General features: G+C 41.4%; 1 protein-coding gene across 3 annotated transcripts in view; it reads right to left on the bottom strand.

Moving 5' to 3' along the window:
* Nucleotides 1-23,085, bottom strand: part of ptpn4a (protein tyrosine phosphatase non-receptor type 4a) — a 78,679-nt gene that overhangs the window by 21,981 nt on the left and 33,613 nt on the right. For all 3 annotated transcript variants that reach the window (XM_038720141.1, XM_038720140.1, XM_038720142.1), the window contains 9 exons: nt 15,707-15,814; nt 15,333-15,375; nt 14,321-14,399; nt 12,094-12,138; nt 11,657-11,709; nt 8,498-8,618; nt 7,500-7,587; nt 6,166-6,254; nt 1,641-1,704 (listed from right to left, as the gene is read on the bottom strand). In XM_038720141.1, coding sequence (XP_038576069.1) covers nt 1,641-1,704; nt 6,166-6,254; nt 7,500-7,587; nt 8,498-8,618; nt 11,657-11,709; nt 12,094-12,138; nt 14,321-14,399; nt 15,333-15,375; nt 15,707-15,814 — 690 coding nt within the window. The remainder of the gene's footprint in view (nt 1-1,640; nt 1,705-6,165; nt 6,255-7,499; nt 7,588-8,497; nt 8,619-11,656; nt 11,710-12,093; nt 12,139-14,320; nt 14,400-15,332; nt 15,376-15,706; nt 15,815-23,085) is intronic.

Below are 23,085 nucleotides of genomic sequence, written 5' to 3'. Positions count from 1 at the left end.
TCTTTGAGTTCAGCTCATTGTGAATGGGGGCAAAAACAAAAGTGTTGTAGCGTTTATAATTTTGTACAGTGTATTTATCAATTACTTTTAGCCAACAATTTCAACCATTCATTTTAGTTTTCAACTCCCAACATTTATCCATTTCTTGAAGCCAACTCTTTCGACTGTTTATTCATTACTTTAGCTAACGACTTCAACCATTTAAGCTAACTACTTCAACAGTTTATTCATTAGTTATAGCTAGCTTTTTTGTTTATCCATTGCTTTTACCTAACTATAAATATTAATTATCTACTTCAAACATTTATCCACTACTTTAAGATAACCGTTTTGACTGTATATTCATTAGTTTACCTAGCTTAACTATATCAACAGTTTATTAATTACTTTTGGCAAACAGTTTCTGTTGTTTAACCATTAATTTTAATTATCTACTTGAGTATGACTTATCTACTCATTAGTTTTAGCTAGCTTAACTGTTTTGACAGTTTACTATTTTTAGCTCACAATCTATATTACCTTTTAGATTTCTCTGTGTGCATCTTAGTTTTGACATATATGTAATCACAACATGTGATGTTCAGATGTTGCAGCTGACTCAATCCATAAATACCCCTTTTTGGGAAACAGAATTTCAAACTACTGTGCATGTCATTTATGACATTTAATTCCATAGGAATTTGATGCAATAGGCTACACATACAAAGGTCACAGATCCCAATATGAACCTAGCAACATTAAATGTAACAAGGTACAGAGTTTCATTTGTTTTCCATTTACAAAATCTTAAAGCCAGTTGATTAAAATTAATTACCAATGTTTTATTACTCAAAGCTCATTGTATGTGTGTAAGGTGACCCAGAGTGGCTTCGCCAAGAATTCTTATTTTAATTTAACTTAAAGAGACAGAGAAACAAAGAAAGGAAGACTGACAGAAGGACAGAACAAGAACTAGACAGTATAAGGTGAACAACAAGTGGACATGGATGGAGAAGTAGAGGGAGACATTGAAAATCCCAGCATTAAATGCAATCTATTTATTATCAGTTAAATAAAATATTTGCCATGTTCAAGGCCAGTGCAGCTCTCTAGATGCATTCAGGGAGGATGCTGAGAGAAGAAATGGGAGAGAAAAAATGAAAATAAAAGAATTGTATTATCAACTATAACTGTTAAATCTCAGTACCTACTCTGTTTATTATAAAGGATTCAAATTTAGGAGTACTGCAAGAAGGATGAGCGAGGACTATGCTAACATTTGAAGTGGAAATAAACATCAAATTGCCTGTGACAGCGACAGATCAGCTGTCTGTGGAATTGTTTGCTGCACTGAGAATAGAAAGAGCTTCACGTCTCAAACAAGGGATGCAGGGCACAGTAGGGGATTAAAGGAGAGGCAACCAGGACACAAACAGCAGGGGGTTAATCTGACACTGATTACACACACATATGCAGAATCAGCTCATCTAACATCTACAGTTTATACACACATTTACAGTCAGCATGAACAGAAACACACACACACACACACACACACACACACACACACACACACTGGGTAAACTCCTTTATCTCAGCACAAACTAAACACAATTGAGGGAGGGAGGTGGTGGTAAAGTGGTGTGTGTGTGTACACCTACTGCTTCTCTTCTTAGTTGGACGAAGAACTGTTTGCACTTGAAGGAGATTTTCACAATTTTCAACCTAGAAGCAGGAGAAGACAAAAACATTAAATTAACTAATTAACCTAAGTTAGTTATATCACCTGTATTGAATTTGACACACTAATGTTGTTTACACTTTTGTAACAGTAGTAGGCATGCCCCAACACAAAACAGCGAAACAATCTTCAATAAAATGTAATTTTGATAATTATGTAATGCTAAAAAAAGAATACAATCATACAGCACTTAAATTAGCTGAAAATCATAACTCAAACATGTGTTTAATACTTGCTTTACTGGCAATACCATAACCATCTAAAAAAAATACACAACAAATCTAATAATATGTGAAAGGTGCTTCTATCTGTAACTCCTCATTATCTTATCCTTTTTTGTTTCCCATTAAGTAACTTTAAGGCTGGAAAAATCATCTTTTTCTGACATAATACTATATTTTCTGTATCATTTTGTCCCAGTCCATCATTGAATCTATGTGAGGATTACACTGAGGGAATCTTATATAATATATATAAAACTCAAAAAGGTCACTATGTCTGTAATCTGACTAACAAAAGACTGTATAGTTGCATTATTCTTATCGACTTGCCGCTATTTTTGAGGATATTTTCTGGTCACTATTTTTCATTGCTGTAGTTATATAGCTAGCTAGCTATGCAGAAAGATGATGTTGACATTCCTTACGCCGCCTACAAAGCTTTGTAATTGGATTAATCGACTTTTTCTCCAACATGCAGAAAAAGAGCAAAACACCAGACCTATTTAAATTGATGAAAGAAATCAGACATCTGGGCGGCTATTTATATGTCTGGAACCAGGTTAGGGATTTTGGTATCTTTTGGAAAATTTGGAATAAAAACTAGAATTTAAAGAGATTGTACAATGCTTGGATGCACAGCATAACTTTGCAATGACAGAACCTCTGGCACGTCAGTGGTATTTCAAATGATAAAAGTAAAATAAACAGGGGCGGGATGTTGATCAGCCTGCAAATCACCCACCCAAACAAGCAGTGGAGGGAGGATTCGGCAGACTACGCTGGATGCAGCGTGTGGGAGAAGTAGATAACAAAAGCAAGACAAGCGATCAAACGGCATAATGAAGTGGATAGCTACGCACTGCAAGCTGATTAGTATTGGGGAAGATGACGGTGTTAGGAATGTTCTTAAAATCACAACATAGTCGCTTGGCCCCGTGGGGTTGTTGTTTGCTCTGGTGAACAGGAGACAGCAGGCGCTCTATGGAGAGTAACCATGGAAACGGCTTCTGCACGCTACTCTTCCAATGATTTGTGCTGAGCATTGCGTACAAAAAGTTCAAGACAATTCAACTTCAGCAGCGAGCGGGCGAGTGTGTGTGTGAGGCGAGCACCACCGCAGTTCCCCTGACTAACAGGGACACTTGCTACTGAACATAGACTGTTTATGCTGGTCCACAATAAAAGAAAATGTTTCTGTTGATACCTGTTCTGAGAAAAAAAAACAGATTTACGTATGTTAGTTAACCTGTTGCTCAGAAGGTGCCTTTTATGATGTTATGATCGTGGGTCTGGACTAACAAGTTATGCCCTGGCAGCGGCAAACAGCTTTGGTTTTATATTTGATTTGATTACATTAAATGTTTAGGTTGAGATTTACAAGAAATATTTTATTTTTACTGTGTAAAGGGAACAAAGCACCTTATTTGTTTAAAGTGTTTGCAAACCACACGTTATTGCACTTTTGTGTACATAGTAGTACATTTAAATTAAAAGTGCATAATACAGTACTTTAGAATTCATTATTCAATTTTGTGCATAACAATGTGATTTAATCGCAGAAAATAATGCGATTAAAAATTTGAATCATTGCCCAGCACTAAAAATAGAAGGAAGTTAGTGTTTAGCTACACTCAGCCACACTTGCTCCAGTCCACCATAATCTAAGCATTCATAACTGGCAATGTCTACAGAGGCATCGCAGATCCAAACTTCTCCTTCAGGAATCAATAAATAGAATTGAAAAGCACACTCGTCAATGAATCGCCTGTTCTTCAAGTAAGCTGACCCATGAGTCACTTCCCAACTGTTCATTTAACCTCTGACCCGTTCCTCCGTCCACAGCTGGAGTGTGTGGGTTATAAGAGAACACACTAGAGTCCAACATTTGTCATCACTCTGTGTATTATCAAGTGATGCGTCTAAAGAGGCGGAAACGGTATAAAATAATGTTCGAATCACAAGACCACACACACACACACGGCCACAGTAAGATGTCTACTGATGATCGGCAGAGTAAAATAATCCCTTCCCAGAGCTCTGTTGCTGCTGTGACTCATCACTCCATGCTAAATATATTTTACATACTTACTCACACACACACACTTGCATGAACAAACACACACACGCTCAGGCAGAGTATGAGTCATGCCCCATCTAAGTACGTCTCATTTGTCAGGCTGTTGGGAACAGAAATAGGAAAGAGGCAAACTACTAAATGTTTCTCTCTCTCTCTCTCCCTCTCAACACTTACTCATTGTATCTTACAGTTCAATTTATAGCAAGTAAGAGGAAAAATGACGAGAGAGGAGAGACACCTCGAGAAGTGACAGGACTAAAGCAGATGTAGAAACAGTGAGCCTTTGTTTAAGCGAGAATGAAGAAAGAGAAAATAAAGAAGAGCGGGAGGAAAAAAAGTGAGCGTAGGGTTGAGAGACACTATTGACTGTTATGTCTCTCTCTTCCTAACACATGGTAGTGGACAGCTGTTGGGGACACCGCTGTTGGTCTCTAAACTTAGCTCAACTGTGCACTATGCACACACACAGCTATTTTTTTTCTCGACTTAGGAGGACCTTTGACGCATGTTTATTCACTACAATACATTTATTTAGCTCCTTTTCATGGAGACTTACCTAAACTCTAACCAAAAACCCAATTCTTTACCCTAAAAACCGTCATGCTCTCTGTCCCCGAAGGGGGAGGAGAGTCCCCGGATTTATGAATTTGGTCCCCACAATGTCACACACTCAAACTCATCTTACCACATACACACACACACACACGCCCCCCACACCAGCTGCTATGTGTATTTGGTCAGGGCGTGTGTGTGCATTAAGCCTACACACGAGTGAATTATCTTCCGGAGTTACAGGGATTTGAGCAGTTACTATCCCACCCCCGGCACCCATGAACATTTAGCCTCCCACAGTGCAGCAGCAGAGTATGGTAGATTTCCTAGAATGGGTGCTTTGGAGACAGCAGAGAGCAAGAGACATATCGAGTGATGAGAGTAAGTGAATTCAACAGAGAGGGGTGAATAAATAACAAAAACAGAAGGAGAGCAAGCAGATTTGATGGCTGTGATATTTCCTGGAAACCTAGTTCAACACGAAGCCTCCTCCTCCCTAGTAAAAATCTGGTGGAGATAGAAACGATCAACCAAGGGTTAAACACGCCATGTCAATTATCACCATGTGAGAGTTTTGCTAAATGATTACGCAGCACATTTTTCAGTAAAAGGGTCCCTGGAGGCGCTTCAAGTGGAGCTGGCAGCAGACTGACGGACAGAGAGGTGACAAGAACATCCACAGTTTGATTCCCCAGATCAGGGGAAATGACGGAGAAGCGCTCTGTAGTCGTGTCAACAGTTAACGCTCGAACCACAGGAAGCAAGGCAGCAAAGATTCAACAGTTCCAGCGGAGTTGCTAATGGTTTTTAGCATGAAAGTATCAATGGAGAAGGGCTTGTGTTTCTTTCTAGCAGCGCTCCGTTTTCCATTCACACCTGAGAGCTGCCAGCTTTTCTGCTGTTGGCCACAGAGTAGCTTCCCTGAAACAGTTGGTTTTTCACCAACCTTGCTTGTGGTTCGAAGCAGGTGTAACTAAAACTGTTTGATCACAAACTACTTTTTTGTTTCGCGCTGAGTTTCTGAAACTGCAGTTAGTTTGGAGGTACACATGGTCGTTCAAAAAGTATTTATGTTTTTATCTCTTTCTGTCTATATTGTGCCCTCCAACCAACACAAAGAGGTTTGCCCGCTTGCTACCGAACTGACACCTCTCCCAAACTTCCAAGTACTTGGGCTTCTGCTGTTCATCCACTACCTTCTCCCCCTCTGTGATTTCATCGGTTTTCATGATCTCCACGTCTGTGCTGATGATTACACATCCACCCTGACCAACTGACTCACCGAAATTTAATCATGGATTCAAGCCAACTTTCTAAAACTGGCCTGTGACAAATATGATAAAATCCACGTAGGTCCCAACGTTCTCACCAAAACCTTCTGTCTCACCATCGACGGCTTCACTCCGTCTCCCTCCCCGCGCATTTCAACCGTGGAGTAATCTTTGTAAGTAACCTCTCATTTGTACACCATACACATCCCATCACAACAACTGGCTTTGGCAACAGATACGTCTCACAGCTCACACACAGATAGTGAACACTTAACAACGCATGTAATTTTATGTTTTGTGTGTGTGTGTGTGTGTGTCACTCACCATGGGAAATAGTTCATCCGTACCCTGTTCTTGTAAACCACAATGCCGGCAGACATCACCCCAATAAGAATCTCTGTGTTGCTCTGGTCCTGTGAACATGGGAAGAGAGTGTGTGATGGAGTGTGGTTTTTGGTAGGCTTCCTCACTTCTACAAAACAAGCAGACGTTGCTGAAAACAAGACCTGCCGTGTGGGTCCGCCTGCCTAGAGGTTAATGACACACTGAAAGAAACTCACAACAGTATGCGAGGATGGGTTTAGGCCTGGGTCCAATGGGTTGTAATTGGTTATCTAATGTATAAGTGTAATTTTATACAGTTTACACTGGACATCCTGCAATGTGATACTGACAGTGACAGAGTGCTGAAATATGTTTATCCTGTGCTGCTTTATGAAGACAACAAAATTGATTGACTGAAACCTTTGCTAATCAATAATAATGAATAGCCAAAACAAGCATGGAGACTGTTAACCATTTCAAGATTGTTCTGTTCTGTTCATGACTTTTTTCCTAGCTAGTGACCCCATTTAAAGGGACGACTTTTTATACTTCTTGCTTAATTATTCCGTTGCTGCATGCTTTGAAATTTAGATTTTTTTTATTAAGGTTCATAAATTCATTGCTTATAAATGTTCAACCTTTTACTCCTAAAGGAAAGATTATTACATTAAAAAGCAAGGCTACTCCCCAACCAAATGATGCAAGCAATGCTTATGTAATAACAAAATAATCTGCTTCAAATCTTTTCTTTAATCACTTTCTGACCTCAGACAAATAAAAAAATAAATAACCTCATGACATGTGAGCAGGTTTACCGTCAGTACGTTTAAGGACAACCGCAACACAACTTTCACTCCACAATGACATCATGGTTGACTCCTTCAGCTTTAACTCTAACACAGTGGCCAGAGTAGAAATTGAGATTTATGTCCATCCAATAGAAATCTATGAAAGAATAAATGATGATTCGGCTACTCTGCTACTATCTGTTGCTGTTTCAGTGAGAGCTGCAACGCCAATGTGTGGGCATCAACATCAGCTGTACACGCTGCAGCTCCTCCAACCTGTTCTCATTCCTCCTCAGCTGCTGCGGTAATAACAGCGTTGAAGCAACCATGTTGTGATAGCGGAGTGCAGACTGGGGCTTTATTATATACATTCTGATACCACGGGTTGAATTATGTTGTAGGAGAAGGGAGAGAAGGCTAGAGTGACGCGGCAATGCTTTTTGCTGGGGAAAGAAAACGATGAGGCAACAGACAATCAGCGTATATAGAGCACACATACACCAAAACAGACGGGTGTTAACGGTCACAGAATAAAACGTTACTTACCCTTGCATAGTGCAGCTCTACCCCGTAGTGCTCCAGCGTGCGTGCTGTGTTCAGATAATTAAACTCTGACTGGGCAGGAGATAGGCCACTGGGAGGAGGGGGGAAGGAAGTGACAGGTGGGGAAGAAGAGAGAATATGAAGGGCACAAAAACAAAACAACAGAAATGGGTGATTAGAGATATGACAGGGCTCAACGTTAAACTTTTTTGCAACTGGCCCCACCGGACCAGTGGCCATTTACTAATTAAACGTATACAGAGCAGCGAATACTAGTCGCCTCTATCCCTATCCTGATTGACAGGTCGCCATGGTAGCTACATGTCAATCACAAGGTAGTCCCGCCCTAAAGCATACGCTGCTTTCTGGTTTATTTCACTCTAAATCGGTGTAAAAGAAGACTTCAAACTAGCGACTGAGAACTGCAAAAACAACTGCAGGATGTTGAGTTTGTAATGTGATTTTTTTGTATTCGTTTTTTTAATACTAATGTTTTGACACTGGCCCAAAGTTGCAAGTTCAACTGTCCCGATGTTACTTTTTACTGGCCCCGGGCCCTCGGGCCATCGGGCCATCGGGCCACCGTTATTGTCGAGCCCTGTAACAGCAGGGAAAATGTCAGATGACCTGTGTCACGCAAATCATTTGTGTGCGTGTGTACCATGGTGCGTACGTGTGCGTCGGTATGTACGCAAGTATGTGAAGTAGTGATCTCTGTTTTGACAGGTGCCAATATGCCAACACTGATGGCAGAATGAATGACTTTTACTGCTGAAAATGGTGCCAATGTAACAACATTTAATACGACAGTGACTCTGAAGTGACCTTAGATGAACAGTCTCTTTATCTGGCCATACAGAGATCTCGTCAAGGTCATTTTTTGAGTGATTTTACCACCACACGAACGGTTAATGCGAATGTGTGAGTCCCTTTGTGTTTGTACATGCATTTGAATGTGTGTGGGGGATCACAACTGGGCTTGTTTCTGCATCTCAGTGTACCTGTGCTGCTGGTGATGTTTGGCGACCTCTTTGTGGAAGTCTTGCGGAGGATTGGAAATGAAGCAGTATTCCGACAGGTAGCCTGCTGTATGCTCCGTTTCACTGTAGTCCCCCAACTCAGCTACAGAGAGAGAACAAGAGAGAGAGAGAGAGAGCGAAAGAGATGGGTCAACGCATCAACAATTTAACAGGCGGAGAGGTGGAAAGAGACACCGAGACAACCACAAGGATGTCAGAAAGGATGGATTTAATTTTACTGTTATGCAGTAGGCTACTGGCCTATAGGCAATGAAAACAAATTTTCAATGCAGACCACAGCCATCTTCATTCACAAACATGTTTACATTTATTCATTTAGCCGACGCTTTTATCCAAAGCGAATGTCTCACAGTGGGAATCGAACCCAGGTCTCCCACACCAAAGCATGCATCTTATCTATGCGCCGCCACCACCCACATTATGAGATATGATCACTTGTATGGTTTGGCTCATTAGGAAACAAAATATCACCAAACCACTGACATTCAAGAATGTTTCCGTCATCATACTTAGCTAAATTTGCACTTGGTAGTTGATACTTCTTTCACAGCCAGCTGTCATCTCACAGTTTTCAATCGCTCTGTCATCTTTTTTTTATTTTGCGGCGAGTATTTGTTTACACAGGAAGGCACTGGGACAATCACAATGGCGAAACTAACTAATGAATCTTCACACCTTAGCTGCAAATGTCTCACAGCCTCTGATAATCCTGTTCCAGTAAGTAAGCATCATCGCTAGGGGCAACGCTGAATGTGCACTTAGTGTTTAAGCATGCCGGCAGCGCCAGGAGATTAAAATCATTTAGTGCAATAACGCCACGTTATTTTTGAGTGGGCATGTGTTTGTTTGTGTTAGGCATAAATCTCACCACAAATCCACAGAAATGTTAACTTCAGCACCCTCCGATGAAGCAGCCGCTCACAGGGAAGCATCCTGGAGCAGTGAGACAGCCCCAAACAGAGCAAACGTGTCTCTTAAGCGAAGGGGACGCAGAGACAGCAGCGACACAGAGCTTCGGGTCAGAGAAATAACGCCACACTGCTGCCCACATTTCTTACATGTCTGAAAAACTGGAGACCGCCAGGAAATACTAAAACATGCATCTATAAATTTTTGGATCAAATTTATTGCGATATATTGAGATATTGGAAGGGGCATGTCCCTACCTACTGTTATGCGCTTGGAATTTTAGGTATTAGAAAACTAAATTGGAGCAATAGTCAGGAAACACAAATGCATTTCCTTACTTTCTTTTCCCCATACTCATCTAGGGAAATTACTGAAATCAAAATTCCATACTGCATAGGAACCCAGATCTCTGGTTGCAGTCAGAAACATCCCCAAAGACTTAGCGCACTATCAAGGCTGAAGCTCAAAAGCATCGATTCACTGAAGTAGTCCCTGTACTGACCTACTAGCCGGTAGCCTAAGCATATTGACCAACGAATCAATTCCAACTCGCCCGCTTATTGATGGGCACACATCTCCGGAGAGAAATATAAGTGCAGTCAATAGACTGACATCTTACGACAGTAGGCCTTAATGCTGCAGTTATGACTTCAACAGGGTTCGATGTTAAGGCCAATGAAGCTCAAAGTCTAGCTGACGACCTAATCTCCCTACATACATTCATCGTTCTCAAAACTCAGTTGTGGATTGGCTCAAAGTTGAAAGACTCGCAGAGCACAAACAAGACATTCGACTCTCCATCTGTGACGATGGATTTACATGCATTGTGGGTAATTTAGTCCAAGTGTGGTGATGCAACATTTTTGTAGATAATGAAAAGGTGCATTTCACAAGCTCCTCATGCTTTAAAATGAAGCAAAGCAAATGTGTTCATTTCAAGATCTCATTTCTGAGGAAAGGAGGGTTGCTATGGTTTTCAGAGTATTTGGTCAATTTCAAGAAAGACTTTAGGTCTACTGTGTGGGATTTGTGGTGTTTTGAGAATGCAAGCTTTAGCACAGGATTTAGAGTGATCAGGGCTGGCACTTGGGCCAAGCTAACTGAATTAGCAGCATAGCAGCTGCTTCAAGCCGTTTTTTCCCCCCAAAGCAAACATTTATTCTTCATAATCTGGGCTGGCACTGTGCAAAGTGACAGCATAGACCTAGCTACAGAGTGTGTGTCTGTGTGTGTGGGGGGGTAAAAGCAGTAGTGTCATGATGTTGGTAGTCTAGGCCAAATCTCTTCTCTGACCTATATACTGAAGCAGTGCAAATTCCCCACAAAATATGCCAGAGAGGTGGAGAGAGACTGAAAGAGGGGGCAGAAGGGGTGTGTGAGGGGGTTATACGTGTGAAAAAAAAAAGAAGGGGTAAGCAGAGTGGGATGATAAGGGCTGATCAGAGGGCAAAACAGGCTGCACGCACACAATGAGCAGCAGTAAAAAAGGAAGAGCGGTGGAGACAGACCAACACAGCAGTGTGTCAGGAGTCATTATTCTGATGACAGAGGGGCCCGGTCAGCATTTAACCCAAACGCTAAATCACAACAGCAGATGAGGTTAGCGCTGAGTGTTGAACGTCTGCTGGCATACTCTGTCTGTAGAGATGTTTTTTAACCCATGTTATTTTTTTTTCATTGATTTTTTTTCCAGGTCCTGGAACAGCGTTGGGAGCAAGGAACAACAAACAGCTATATAATTCACTGGGAAGCCTGTAGCAAAATCTGGGTTTCTTCAATGAAAGTGTTGATGGAGTTTGCAACAATATAATCTAGATGAATTAGAAGGTTTATTTATTTGTCCTTTCAGCACTCAAGTGCAGCAATTTCAGAAATTTGGATACTCAAATAGGAAAGAAATAAAGAATAATTCAAAGTTGCCATTCCTCTAGCACATTTCCCATTGCCCACAGTACCATTTGGAAAATAAGGACGCTTTTTAAATGGTCCCAACTGTAAAAACCGAACCACAATCACATTGAATATTCATATCACTGTGAATAATATCAAATATCACCACACGGCTTAATTGAATCATAATGGCTTCAGAGTAGCAGTTACAAATGCACTGGAGCCGCCGCGGACATTACATTTAACTAGCGAAAGAGAGCCCTAATGAACTGCTTTTTCCAGCGTTATGTAGAGGGATATTATCCAGGGAGCACTACTTACATTGAACAGCATAGGACGCCAGCAGTGCGGCTGTGTTGTGTGGACACGGCAATCTGGAAGCCACAGGAACGAACACACACACACACAAAACCAACAGACACATATTTAGCCTTGGATCAATACAAAATGTATTATAGTTCTTTTAAAAGAGCATAGAATAATCATCTTTGATAAACAGTAATATAGAAAGCATCAACATAAATGATATTTTCTTTGAAGAAACCAACGCTTACTTTTAGTGACAAAAACAATAATGAGTGTGTACATCTGCCCAATGAGCTTGTGTGTGTGTGTAAATAAAGTCATATTTCCTACAGTCAAACAGCTCTCCACTACAACCAAAGCTAATGCAATGCTAATAATTCTACTACAGCAGCTCTTTATGCGGCAGAACTGCCCACTCCAACATCTATTACACTAAAGGACGACACACTCACCTTCCAGTAAATATATCCTGCTTGATCTGAAGAAAATATTGGTACCTGCGGGTGGGATAGCACACTGCATTAGGATAAGAGGCCAGTGAACCATCACCTCTGTTTTAATTGAATATAAAATGATGGAAAGACAAAACAGCCAACAGAGGCCTGCCGGTCAGATTATAATGGTGACACAAATTAATGGACACCCTTTAGCAGAGGCCTTTGTTTAATTAGGAGTACAATAAGGGATGATTTTTGTCATGTCCTATTAATGAAATACTAGTATATATAAGCTCCTATGATAAGTAGTTTTAAGAAAGAAAGATTGGTCGTTTGGAAATTTAAGGGAAAATGAAAATATCATCCTACAACTAGCAATGCTTTAAGGAGCCATTTCTCACCAAAGCCCTTGTTATCAGTACTGTTGATGTGCACTGCACCACCAATGTCATAAACATAGTCCGCCAAAGCTTTCAGGACTGTGTTTTGGTCGTGACTTGCATGTACAATACACCAGATCAGCATGTCAGATTCAAGGCCCACTATTCACTGTTTACAAGCTGTAAGCAAAGTGTTGAAGAGGGCCCAGGGAGCGAGGCCATGGCTGAGAGGGTTGAAACAAACACGAGATGAGAGGAAACACGAGACAGAAAAGGCGATATGGCGCTCCAACGCCTCTTCTGCAAGTTGTTTATGTCCAACGCATCCACGAGAGAATTAAGCTCTGGTCCTGGGAATCCATTTTTAATGATTAGATCCAAAAAGCTCTTTTCATAAAGCAAATTTTTACATTATTACTTATTTTATAAATACAGTATACAATATGTCCCATCTTGCACAATGAGCTCTGGGACATTGTGTCCCTCCATTTACAGCTGTGCGTGGCACTTGCACACTAAATAAATATCTCTAGTGTGATGGACAGCATGTGCTTTCTCCTACATGTTTGCTGATGCCGGTAGAGATTGTTGAGAGAGAATACAACAGGAAACACATTGGAAAAAAGTTTAAACAGTCTTTACATTTTCAGTAACACATACAGTATCTCACAAACCTGACATTTTTGTAAATATTTGATTTTATCTTTTCATGTGAAAACACTAGGCTTCCTTCTGGGACGACAGCCAAGCAGACCAATTTGATGCTGTGTGCGGCGTATGGTCTGAGCACTGACGGGCTGACCCCCCCCCCCCACACACACACACCTTCAACCTCTGCAGCAATGTTGGCAGCACGCATTCGTCTATTTCCCTAAGACAACCTCTGGATATGATGCCGTGCACGTGCACTCAACTTCTTTGTTCGACCATGGTGAGGCCTGTTCTGAGCGGAACCTGTCCCGTTGAACTGCTGTTTGGTCGTGGCCACCATGCTGCAGCTCAGTTTTAGGGTCTTGGCAATCTTCTTATAGCCTCGGCCATCTTTATGTAGAGCAACTATTCTTTTTTTTCCCGCTCCTCAGAGAGCTCCTTTGCCATGAGGTGCCTTGTTAAACTTCCAGTGATCAGTATGAGAGAGTGTGAGAGCGATAATACCAAATTTAACAAACCTGCTCCCCATTCACACCTGAGACCTTGTAACACTAACGAGTCACATGACACCGGGGAGGCAAAATGGCTAATTGGGCCCAATTGGGACATTTTCACCAAGGGGGTAAGCCACAGTTGAAACAGTGAAGCCGACCAAAGCCTGCATGGACCATTGGTCCAAAACTGGCTTCACTGCTCTCTATTCAAGTCAGCGGGGTGGCTTCGTCCAGTAATATACCGTCTAGGATTTTCACTTACTCACTTTAGTTGCCAGCGGTTTAGACATTAATGGCTGTGTGATGTGTTATTTTGAGGGGACAGCAAATTTACACCGTTATACAAGCTGTACACTCACTACTTCTTCAGTGTTGTCACATGAGAAGAGATAATCCAGTACTTACAAAAATGTGAGGGATGTACTCACTTCTGTGAGATACTGTATCTGGCAAAGCTATTTCCACTGCAAACCTATAGAATATAATTAAACGGTAACAATCAAGTATGATGCACCAGTCTAGTGTTGCAGTGGTGATATCAATGGGTAAAACTATAACTATAAACACAGGCATCTATGGCTATGACCCCTGTTAACCTCTTGTGCCAAGCAAGAATGCAGATTTACACCTTTCCCCTTTTATCAGTGAAAGTGAGCATTCATGTGTGTGATTATCAGTATACAATTGTCTTTTCCTCTGTAATATTAACAATCTTACCGCGTGTATTCTTCCTGAAGTTTATTGGGGTCTGTCACAAAGAATTTGACTCTGAAGCTCAGGTTATGGGGAGACCCTCCTAGAATAAATTATACAGTTAGACAGAGAAGACACAACATGGCAGATCTGTGAGTGGATATAATCTGTAAATGCATTGTCAGCTTTTATACCTTAAGACTGGACGTCAGACAGTCAAATGACCCTATTGTGATTGCTCGATTTAAGTTGTGCCCTATGTATTTATCAAGCTGAGTTTAGCTGAGAATGTGTGAAATATCCATCTCTATTATGATAATGTAGATACTATATAAATGAAGCAATGCAGTTTCTTAAAAAAAAAAAAAAACGGCTCAAAAAAGAAAGTTTTAATTCAGAAAATGAGAGGCCAATACGTGAAGCCAAAGAGACACAGTTTGATACTGACACAGTTTTATTATATACGCACCTATTTCTGTTAAAGGATATAAACTGGTGAAATAAACCACTTAAAGTGTAAAATAAGCAAGCCTACATTCATACAAACGCATCAGTCTAACTCCATGTACTGTGCAAAGCACAAAAACCCGTGGATATTCCTCCATGAATCAGTCACAAAGCATAAAAACAGAGTTGAAACACAGTTCAATCATTGCTTGAGGAGAACTGCATTTCTCACTAGGGCTACTTCTTAATTGTTCAACATGTTACAAATTCTATTACTCATTATCAAAAAAAAGAAAAAATAGAGTTGAAATGAAGTTTAATCGTTGCTCAAGGCAGATTCTGAATCTTAAATCACACTCAGTGTGGACTGGAGACTTTAGCTTGAGGTGGTGTGTGGATTTTTAACGGTCACTGAGGCTGGACTGCAGACTACTGCTTCAAACTGCTGCTAAATCTGGAAATTCAAGCTACGGAGGCGGACTTGAGTGAGCTCTCTTAACTTCACGACTTTCTGCCGTTTCCTGAAAATGGCCCGTACACGTGATTCCAGGTGTTGAGGTGTTGAGATTGACGATGATTTTTCACTTACTTTTTAACTGTTTCCTGATGGGCTTGTTGGGGTCGAGCCAGCGCTGTAAAATATTGATTGAGAGATATTTAGAGACACCGTATGGCTTACACAGCATGAATAGACAAGCTCAGTTATTCACCACTGGTCACGCACACAATGTACCTTCTAGATATTATTATTTCATCCGATCAGAGATCACTAGAGACCTCGTGTAGGCACACAAACACATGTTTGACCTTTTGTTCAAGTTAATGTCAATCAATTCACCTACACAATGGATTAAGACAACTTTCAGCCTACGTGTTTTATGGACTGGACCGTCTTGTCACCTATTATTCACTCTCACACACACACACACACACAGTCCTGTAGATCAAAAACATCATACTGACTGGCGTATCTAAGGAGTCATCAGCCAAGTGCAGGCCAAAGTAGTCCCTCTCAGTCAGCTCCAGGTGCTTAAAGACAGCATCCAGCAGCACCTGGCCATGATCCGACTTCTACAGAGAAGAACAGAAAACACACAAGGTATTACAATTTGTTCCTCACTGTAAAAACAAAACAAAAAAGTAAGGAAGGGACGCATCTCATCAGTGAAGGCAAGCGATTGAGAGAGGAACTGATTAAACCCTATCCTGTGCCTATTATGGCCGAAGATTGAAGCGTGGTGCCCGGACTCATCGCACAAAGAAATCCCCTTTTCCCCTCCACAGACAGCTAAATTACTAAATTATTCAAACGCTCACATAGCTACAGAAACGTTTCACCGAGTTAAAATCCATGTGTGATCCATCCATGTTGAGCCTTATTTAATATCTTTCCAACCACAGGGGGAAGAACATGTATAAGGGATTAAGCTGATCCGTGCCTGTGGGCTATTGTGGTACATTTATCTATTTCGCTACACGGTTTGTTCAGTGACCGTGTAACGTCCTCTGACATCTTTCTAGCCACGGAGGAAGGTTACAAAATCTAACCTAACCTAAATGAAAAACAAAAACACAGAATGTAGGCAGCATGAACATTTAACAAAACATGTAAAGCCTTCAAAACTGCATCTCTAAAGTTTGTGCTACTTACATCTGTGGATTAGGGCTGAAACGATTAATCAATTAAATTGATTAAAAATTCTTTGCGTCGATGCTTCGTTTAATCCAGTATATTTATTTTATAAAGTATTTAGCGCACTGTTTCACACAGACATTTATTACTGTCGCGCTTATGCTGTGTGAACACGACGTGATTATGACGGCGCTGTTTGCAAAGTGGAGGAAGAGAGAGAAAATAGCGAGGGATGGAGAAGTATACTTTGTATATAACAAAGTATTTTTTCAAGCTAAAAGAAAACAACAACTCTGTAATGTTATAGTCCATCCACCGTAAAACGAAACTTATGCCGTCTACCCTACTGCAACAGCACGCCGGCATCCGATCAGAAAGCACCCGTCTATCATCAAGTCCACAGAGCAGACCACAGAAATGGTAAGAGTAACAGCAACTTTGGCTTTTAACTGAAATCATGATTGATTTTTTAGTTGACGGCTATCAAAAGTTTGCCGCAGTCCTCCGCTGTAAATGTATACACGTGCGTTTGTTGTTCTTCGCCTGGTTAGGCTTTGAGTTTGGCTTGTAACGTCACAGTCATGAGTTAACTTACACAGCTGATCCCGTTACCCCTGATTATTAATTCAATTCAATTCAATCTAACTTTATTGGGGTGGCGATGGTGCAGTGGATAAGATGCCTGCGTTTGGTGTGAGAGACCTGGGTTCAATTCCCCACTGTGTCCCTGAGCAAGACACTAGTTGCTCCAGACGTGTGCAACCTCTGACTTATATAGCAACTGTAAGTCGCTTTGGCTAAAAGCGACACACATAGTAAATAAAACAGGAAAAATGTGTGTGTATATTAATAGACAAAAAAATAAAACTAATAAAATACTGTGGATTATCTTTTCATTTGCTTATTTTAGATGTGTAGAGCTGCAATGGATTTTCAAAGCCATTAACCTTGTATCAGCTTGTTTAAATGTGATCTCAGTTCCCACAGTCAACAGCCGCATTCAAGCAAACCGCAACATTTGGTGACCTGGTTTAATGGGTCCGTAAAGAAAAGTCACTAATTAAACAATATAAATATGTCATTCACATACAGGAGTGTGAAAGCTGAGAAGTGAAGATTCATGGTTACATTCTCACAATTTCACTTTTTGCTTCCTTTAAATTACTAGAGGCAGATCATCAAGGCTGTAATGTGTGGGGGCAGTTATTTGATGAAAACTGTCATGTGATTAGAAAGAAACATACAGAAGTTTAGAAGTTTACTACTGAGGATCAACTTGACGGTGGGAAAAAAAAACCCCAAAGCATGATAAAGAACTGAAAACTTTTGACATAGAAACCACCGTCTGCCTGTGGTCAAGCTTGCATCAGGGAGAGACATGGAAAGAGGAACATTTAGAGAAAGAGGTAGAGTTCAGGAAGGTGTTTCAATTTGTGTAGATCAGTGACCATGTGTTTTAAAGTGGTTAAGTAACTTCAAATGCACAAGTTCTGTTTTCTGTGCTTTACTACAAAGGTTTTGGACAGGAAGCGCTCAGCGCTGCTGCGTGAACTTCACAAACACATGCAATCAGTAAACAGGTTCAGTTTCATCCAGATATCAGAGCCACTTCTCTAGAAAAGGAATTGAAGATGAACTGGAAATTGTACCTACGCTATGTACCACAGTTTAATGTGCAAGCATACTACTAATGCTGAAATGAATGACCACAGTGTTGTTGTTGTACCCTTACTGGAGTCAGAGGGTACAATGTCATAATAACGGGATGAATAGTGGCTAAACAAAAATGGAGGAATTTCCATTTCACAGCCAGTGAGAAAGACGAGACGGGGACAGACGGGAGGGAAAAGAGGGAGAGAGAAACGGGTGAGGGATCATTTATTAAACAGATCGTTAATATCGCATCGCTTCGTGAGAGAGTGGGAAGGGCGAGAGGATAAACTGTGGGACCACAAGTGGAGCAGAAACTCACACCTGACCCTGCCGCGATTTCGAGAGAGGTGGGGGGGAGAGAAGAGAGAGTGTGTAACTCCATCAGAGCTCCCATGGGAGAACACACACACACACAGTTACTGCTTTGGTCCACCTCTCAACTTTACCCTGTTGACACACATTTAACAGCCCAGCCTGAGTGAGTAAAGAGTGTGTGCGTGCAGCGGGCGATGATGGTTGACATGTTGACATTGCAGCCCTCTAGTCCTCAGATGTGTTTGTGTGTCTGCTGGCAATCTACTGCTGTCAAACGAGTCAACTCTGATACCCTCTGTGCTCCCTCCTTCCTTTCTTTGCCAGCACGTCTGAATGATAAGAAAATGAATAGGACTGTTAAAAGCACATACATCTAGTACTAAAAAAAACCATCTCATACCGCTGAATATTGGAGGCGTTGGCGAAGGAATTTTACTAAATCTGACAAAATGGACAAACAGACTCGCTGCGCTGCAGTCTCTCAGAGAATACATATCATCCATCCACACTAACTGACTGTCATGAACTCTTTGTCGTCAGGTGATCTACGTCTTTGACAATATACATGACAAAATACCACAGAAACTGTCACAAACTTGGCTACATCATTAACAGGCAGCTGTCAAATGATTTAACCAAGTGACTGATTTGCTGACTGAGGTCAAGCAGACTAAACGAGGAAGTGGAAAAAAAAGCACACGCTCTGATACATGTAAGGCTATTCAGAGACTGTCTCTGTCTGTGTGTGTGTTTGTCCACTGCTTCTCCTTTGTATGAAGTAGCTTTTCAAGCTAGATGTGGGAGCCCTCTGTGCACTTTTTGTACCGTGCTCCCAGGAAACCCATCGCCACTCTGTGTGTGTGTCTGTGTGTTGGCCTCTTCTAGTATTCATGTGCGAGCCAAACAGCCATACATTGTTAAAACTCGAGTTGGGGGACATGCACACTGACAAGGCATGCACACACACACACACACTTTCACGCATTCTTTCTCTGTACTTTTACAGCAGTAAAGTCCGTAGCCTGCCGTGAATAGCTCGTGGACTGGAAAGAGCCACAGAGACAGAAAGACATACTAAAGGAAGAGACCAATGAGAGACAGAGAGGGGGCTGGGAGAAAGAGAAAAAGAGTGACCGATGATGTGGTTGTGAGAGACAAACGCTCTTTGTGTTGATCTTCATCAGTCCTGTAGCACCAGTGACTGAAATAGTGTCTGTGTGCGTGAGAGTGAGGCGACAAGAGGGAGAGGAGCGGTGATAGAGTGCAATCAGAGACTGGCTGAGAGAGGGAGAGAGAGAGAGAGATGCTCTGACAAGTTTTTGTACCCTGAGGGTTTATCTTAAGTGACCCCCAAACACCAATCACAGTAAAGGGACCCAGGTGAAAATCCCAGTGTTTTTATGGCAGGTTAATAAAATAAATAAATAAACACAAAGCGTGACTTTTATTTCCCTCCTCACTTCTTCCAGAGGAAACAGCTGAACATGCTGCATGTACATGTTTTTGTTAAAGAATGATGGAAATTCAGGAATGCGTGAGGCAGCTTGCCCAGACAGGAAAGGAGAAGTACGTGAAGGAGTCATTCATATCTACCTCTGAAAACAAACAAGAACAGTGACTTAAACAGGAACATAACCCACCATAGTCTAGGTATCGAGCCACACACAGACACACTTAAATGCTTTACATGAATCCACCAATTCCATTCAAAATATACACAAATTATACTGTGTATGTTATTTGATCCTCCTGAGTACAGGAAAAAAAACAAAACACCTGTGACACACAGCCAGGCTACATGTTAAAGCTGTGAACATTTTTATGCCTGCTAAATATCAGTTATCATTTATCTACTGTCCCGTCCTAGCTAGCTCACTGATGTTTGTACACACACACACACACACACACACACACACACACACTCTCCCCTTTTCTGGACAGAGAAGGAGCTAAGCAAGCAAAAGACTCCCACAGCCACACCCGTCCCCCAACACTAACACACTAATAAAAATTTGAGATATCTAGATGTTTGGAATTGAGCCACGTCAGAAGATTATAGGTTTGCTCGCTGAAGCCAAAAAGTTGAATTACAACAGTGAACGACCAAAATAAATGTTCAGTTCAATTGCGAGTGCACTCAAAATAAAGTAGACCCGGGTATGTTAAAGTAAAGTTCACAGTTCCCCAAGAAAGCAAGTGTCAGTGTGCACAAAGTTCTAACTGACCCCTTTGGGCCAAGGAGGTAATAGATAAAGGTTCTCCGGCTTAAGGAGAAAAAGGTTGCAACCTCCTGGCTACAAGTCGGGGTTGGCTCGCCATCCAGTGCTGGAAAAGTTTCTCCAAGTTCTCCAAGGCCTCTGAGGATTTCCACCGCCGGTCTAGACTCCACCAGACCACGATCTCCCGTATTACAAATTACATGTTTGCAAAATGTGATTTTGCACAAATCAAAAAGTCTGTGTACTTCTTTATGTCCCATGCAGAATTTATTTCTGTTTTTGTAATAAAGATTTAAGAAGGAAAAAAAGAATGAAAAGCACCACCAGTCAGCACTCACTCTCCCTTTCCAAGCACGCAGGAGAAACTACGGTGGCCAACATGCTCTGTCGAATCTTGTGCTAAATAATATGTTTGGGCCTCCATTTGTCCAAATTTTTCTTCTTTTCTTACTTCTAATAAACCAGTCAACTACTACTACTAACGTTACTTGTTGTTCTTCTTTGTACGTATACAACGTAGCGACAAAACACACTTTGTAGAGCAGTTTGCCCGTTTTGGGCTACATGGCGGCACAACATGGCGACTTCCATGTAAAGGGGACCCGCGTTGTATGTAGTACAGAAATGGCACATTCTAAGGTAATAAAAACATAACGGGTCATTATGTAAATAAAATATAAACTGAACACAATTATAAACGCAGACTTTCTCTATGTACACAAAAGGCCCATTTCTCTCAAATATTGTTCAGAAATCTCTCAAAATCTGTGTTAGTGAGCGCTTCTCCTTCACCGAGATAATCCATCCACCTCAAGATGCTGATCAGACAGCATGGGCATTGTACAAGGTGTGCCTTAGGCTGGCCACAATAAAATGTGCAGATTCACTGTATTGGGAGGGTCCGGGGGGGTGCAAGTAAGTATCTGGTGTGTCCACCATTTTGCATCACACAGAGCAACATATTTCCTTCGTATAGAGTTGATCAGGTTGTTGACTGTGGTCTGTGGAACGTTGGTCCACTCCTCTTCAATGGCTGCGTGAAGTTGCAGTCAGGTCGAGAACCCGATGAGGACGACGAGCATGCAGATGAGCTTCCCTGAGACGGTTCCTGACAGTTTGCGCAGAAATTCTTTGGTTATGCAAACCGATTGTTGCAGCAGCTGTCCGGGTGGCTGGTCTCAGACGACCTTGGAGGTGAAGATGCTACAAGTGGTCTGCGGTTGTGAGGCCGGTTTGATGTACCGCCAAATTCTCTGAAACACCTTTGGAGACGGCTTATGGTAGAGAAATGAACATTTAGTTCACGGGCAACAACTCTGGTGGACATTCCTGCAGTCAGCATGGCAATTGCACGCTCCCTCAAAACTTGTGACATCTGTGGCGTTGTGCTGTGTGATGGAACTGCACATTTTGGAGTGGCCTTTTTATTGTGGCCAGCCGAAGGCACACCTGTGCAATACCCATGCTGTCTGATAAGCATCTTGATATGCCACACCTGTGGATAATGAGAGTGAGATTGAACAGAGTGAAGGAAGTGGTCTTAAATCTCGGGCCTGAGTGATTTGAAGGAACCTCGGTCCACATGTAAACGCGCAGGTGGGTCCAGAGTCTAACTGGATCAAAGCGGCCTGCGGACAGACATATCTTGGCTTCTCTGTAGTGTCCGAGGGTTTATGGGGTTTCAGTGGACCCAAAGATTGCTGTGGTCCGAGTACAGACTAGCTAGAGAGAGTAGATTAAGTGTACTTTGTGTTTATTCTCTTTTCAAAATAATTGTAACTCAATTATTTGCTCAACCCCTCAGCCTGTTTTTATTTTCCATTTAACTCTTTTAACCCTGATTGTACACTGCACTGTAACGTTTACTGTCCTGTTTTAATGTGTTTGTTTTTTTCCCCAATTTCCCTATGTTGCTTTTAAACTTTTTTATATTTCCCTGTTGCTTTTATGTTTGATGTAAAGCACTCTGAATTACCTTGTTGTTGAAATGTGCTATACAAATAAACTTGCCTTGCCACACCTGTGATGTGGATGGATTATCTCGGTAAAGGAGAAGTGCTCACTAACACAGATTTTGACAGATTTGTGAACAATATTTGAGAGAAATAGGCCTTTTGTGTACATAAAGAAAGTCTTAGATCTTTGAGTTCAGCTCATGATGAATGGAGGCAAAAACAAAAGTGTTGCATTTATAGTTTTGTTCAGTATTCTTATGTATATTATATTGCATTTCTGTCAAACGTTCCTCCTAAATATTACACACTGGACCTTTAAGGCCACTCAAAGCACCCGGGTAAAGTTAGGGAAAGAACATCGTCTCCATTAAACACTAATGCAATCAATGCCGTCATTTTGGGGATGGGGGATCTACGGCTTTAATCATCATTTCTTCAGAGGTTTCACTCAGCAGTAAATTACAGCTATGTGATTGTTCATCCAACGTCTTGCTGCTCTTACTTGCTCATTATTAAGAGCTACTTGATTACCAATAGCTCTTGCAGACAGCTGAATGTTTATGTGGT

The sequence above is a fragment of the Micropterus salmoides genome, unplaced genomic scaffold (genome assembly GCF_014851395.1).
Source record: "Micropterus salmoides isolate LMB-PRFRI ecotype aquatic unplaced genomic scaffold, ASM1485139v1 Ms_hic_scaffold_15, whole genome shotgun sequence".
Classification (NCBI taxonomy): domain Eukaryota; kingdom Metazoa; phylum Chordata; class Actinopteri; order Centrarchiformes; family Centrarchidae; genus Micropterus; species Micropterus salmoides.
The sequence above is the reverse complement of the archived record's forward strand: the minus strand, read 5'-3'. Positions and strand labels throughout refer to the sequence as shown.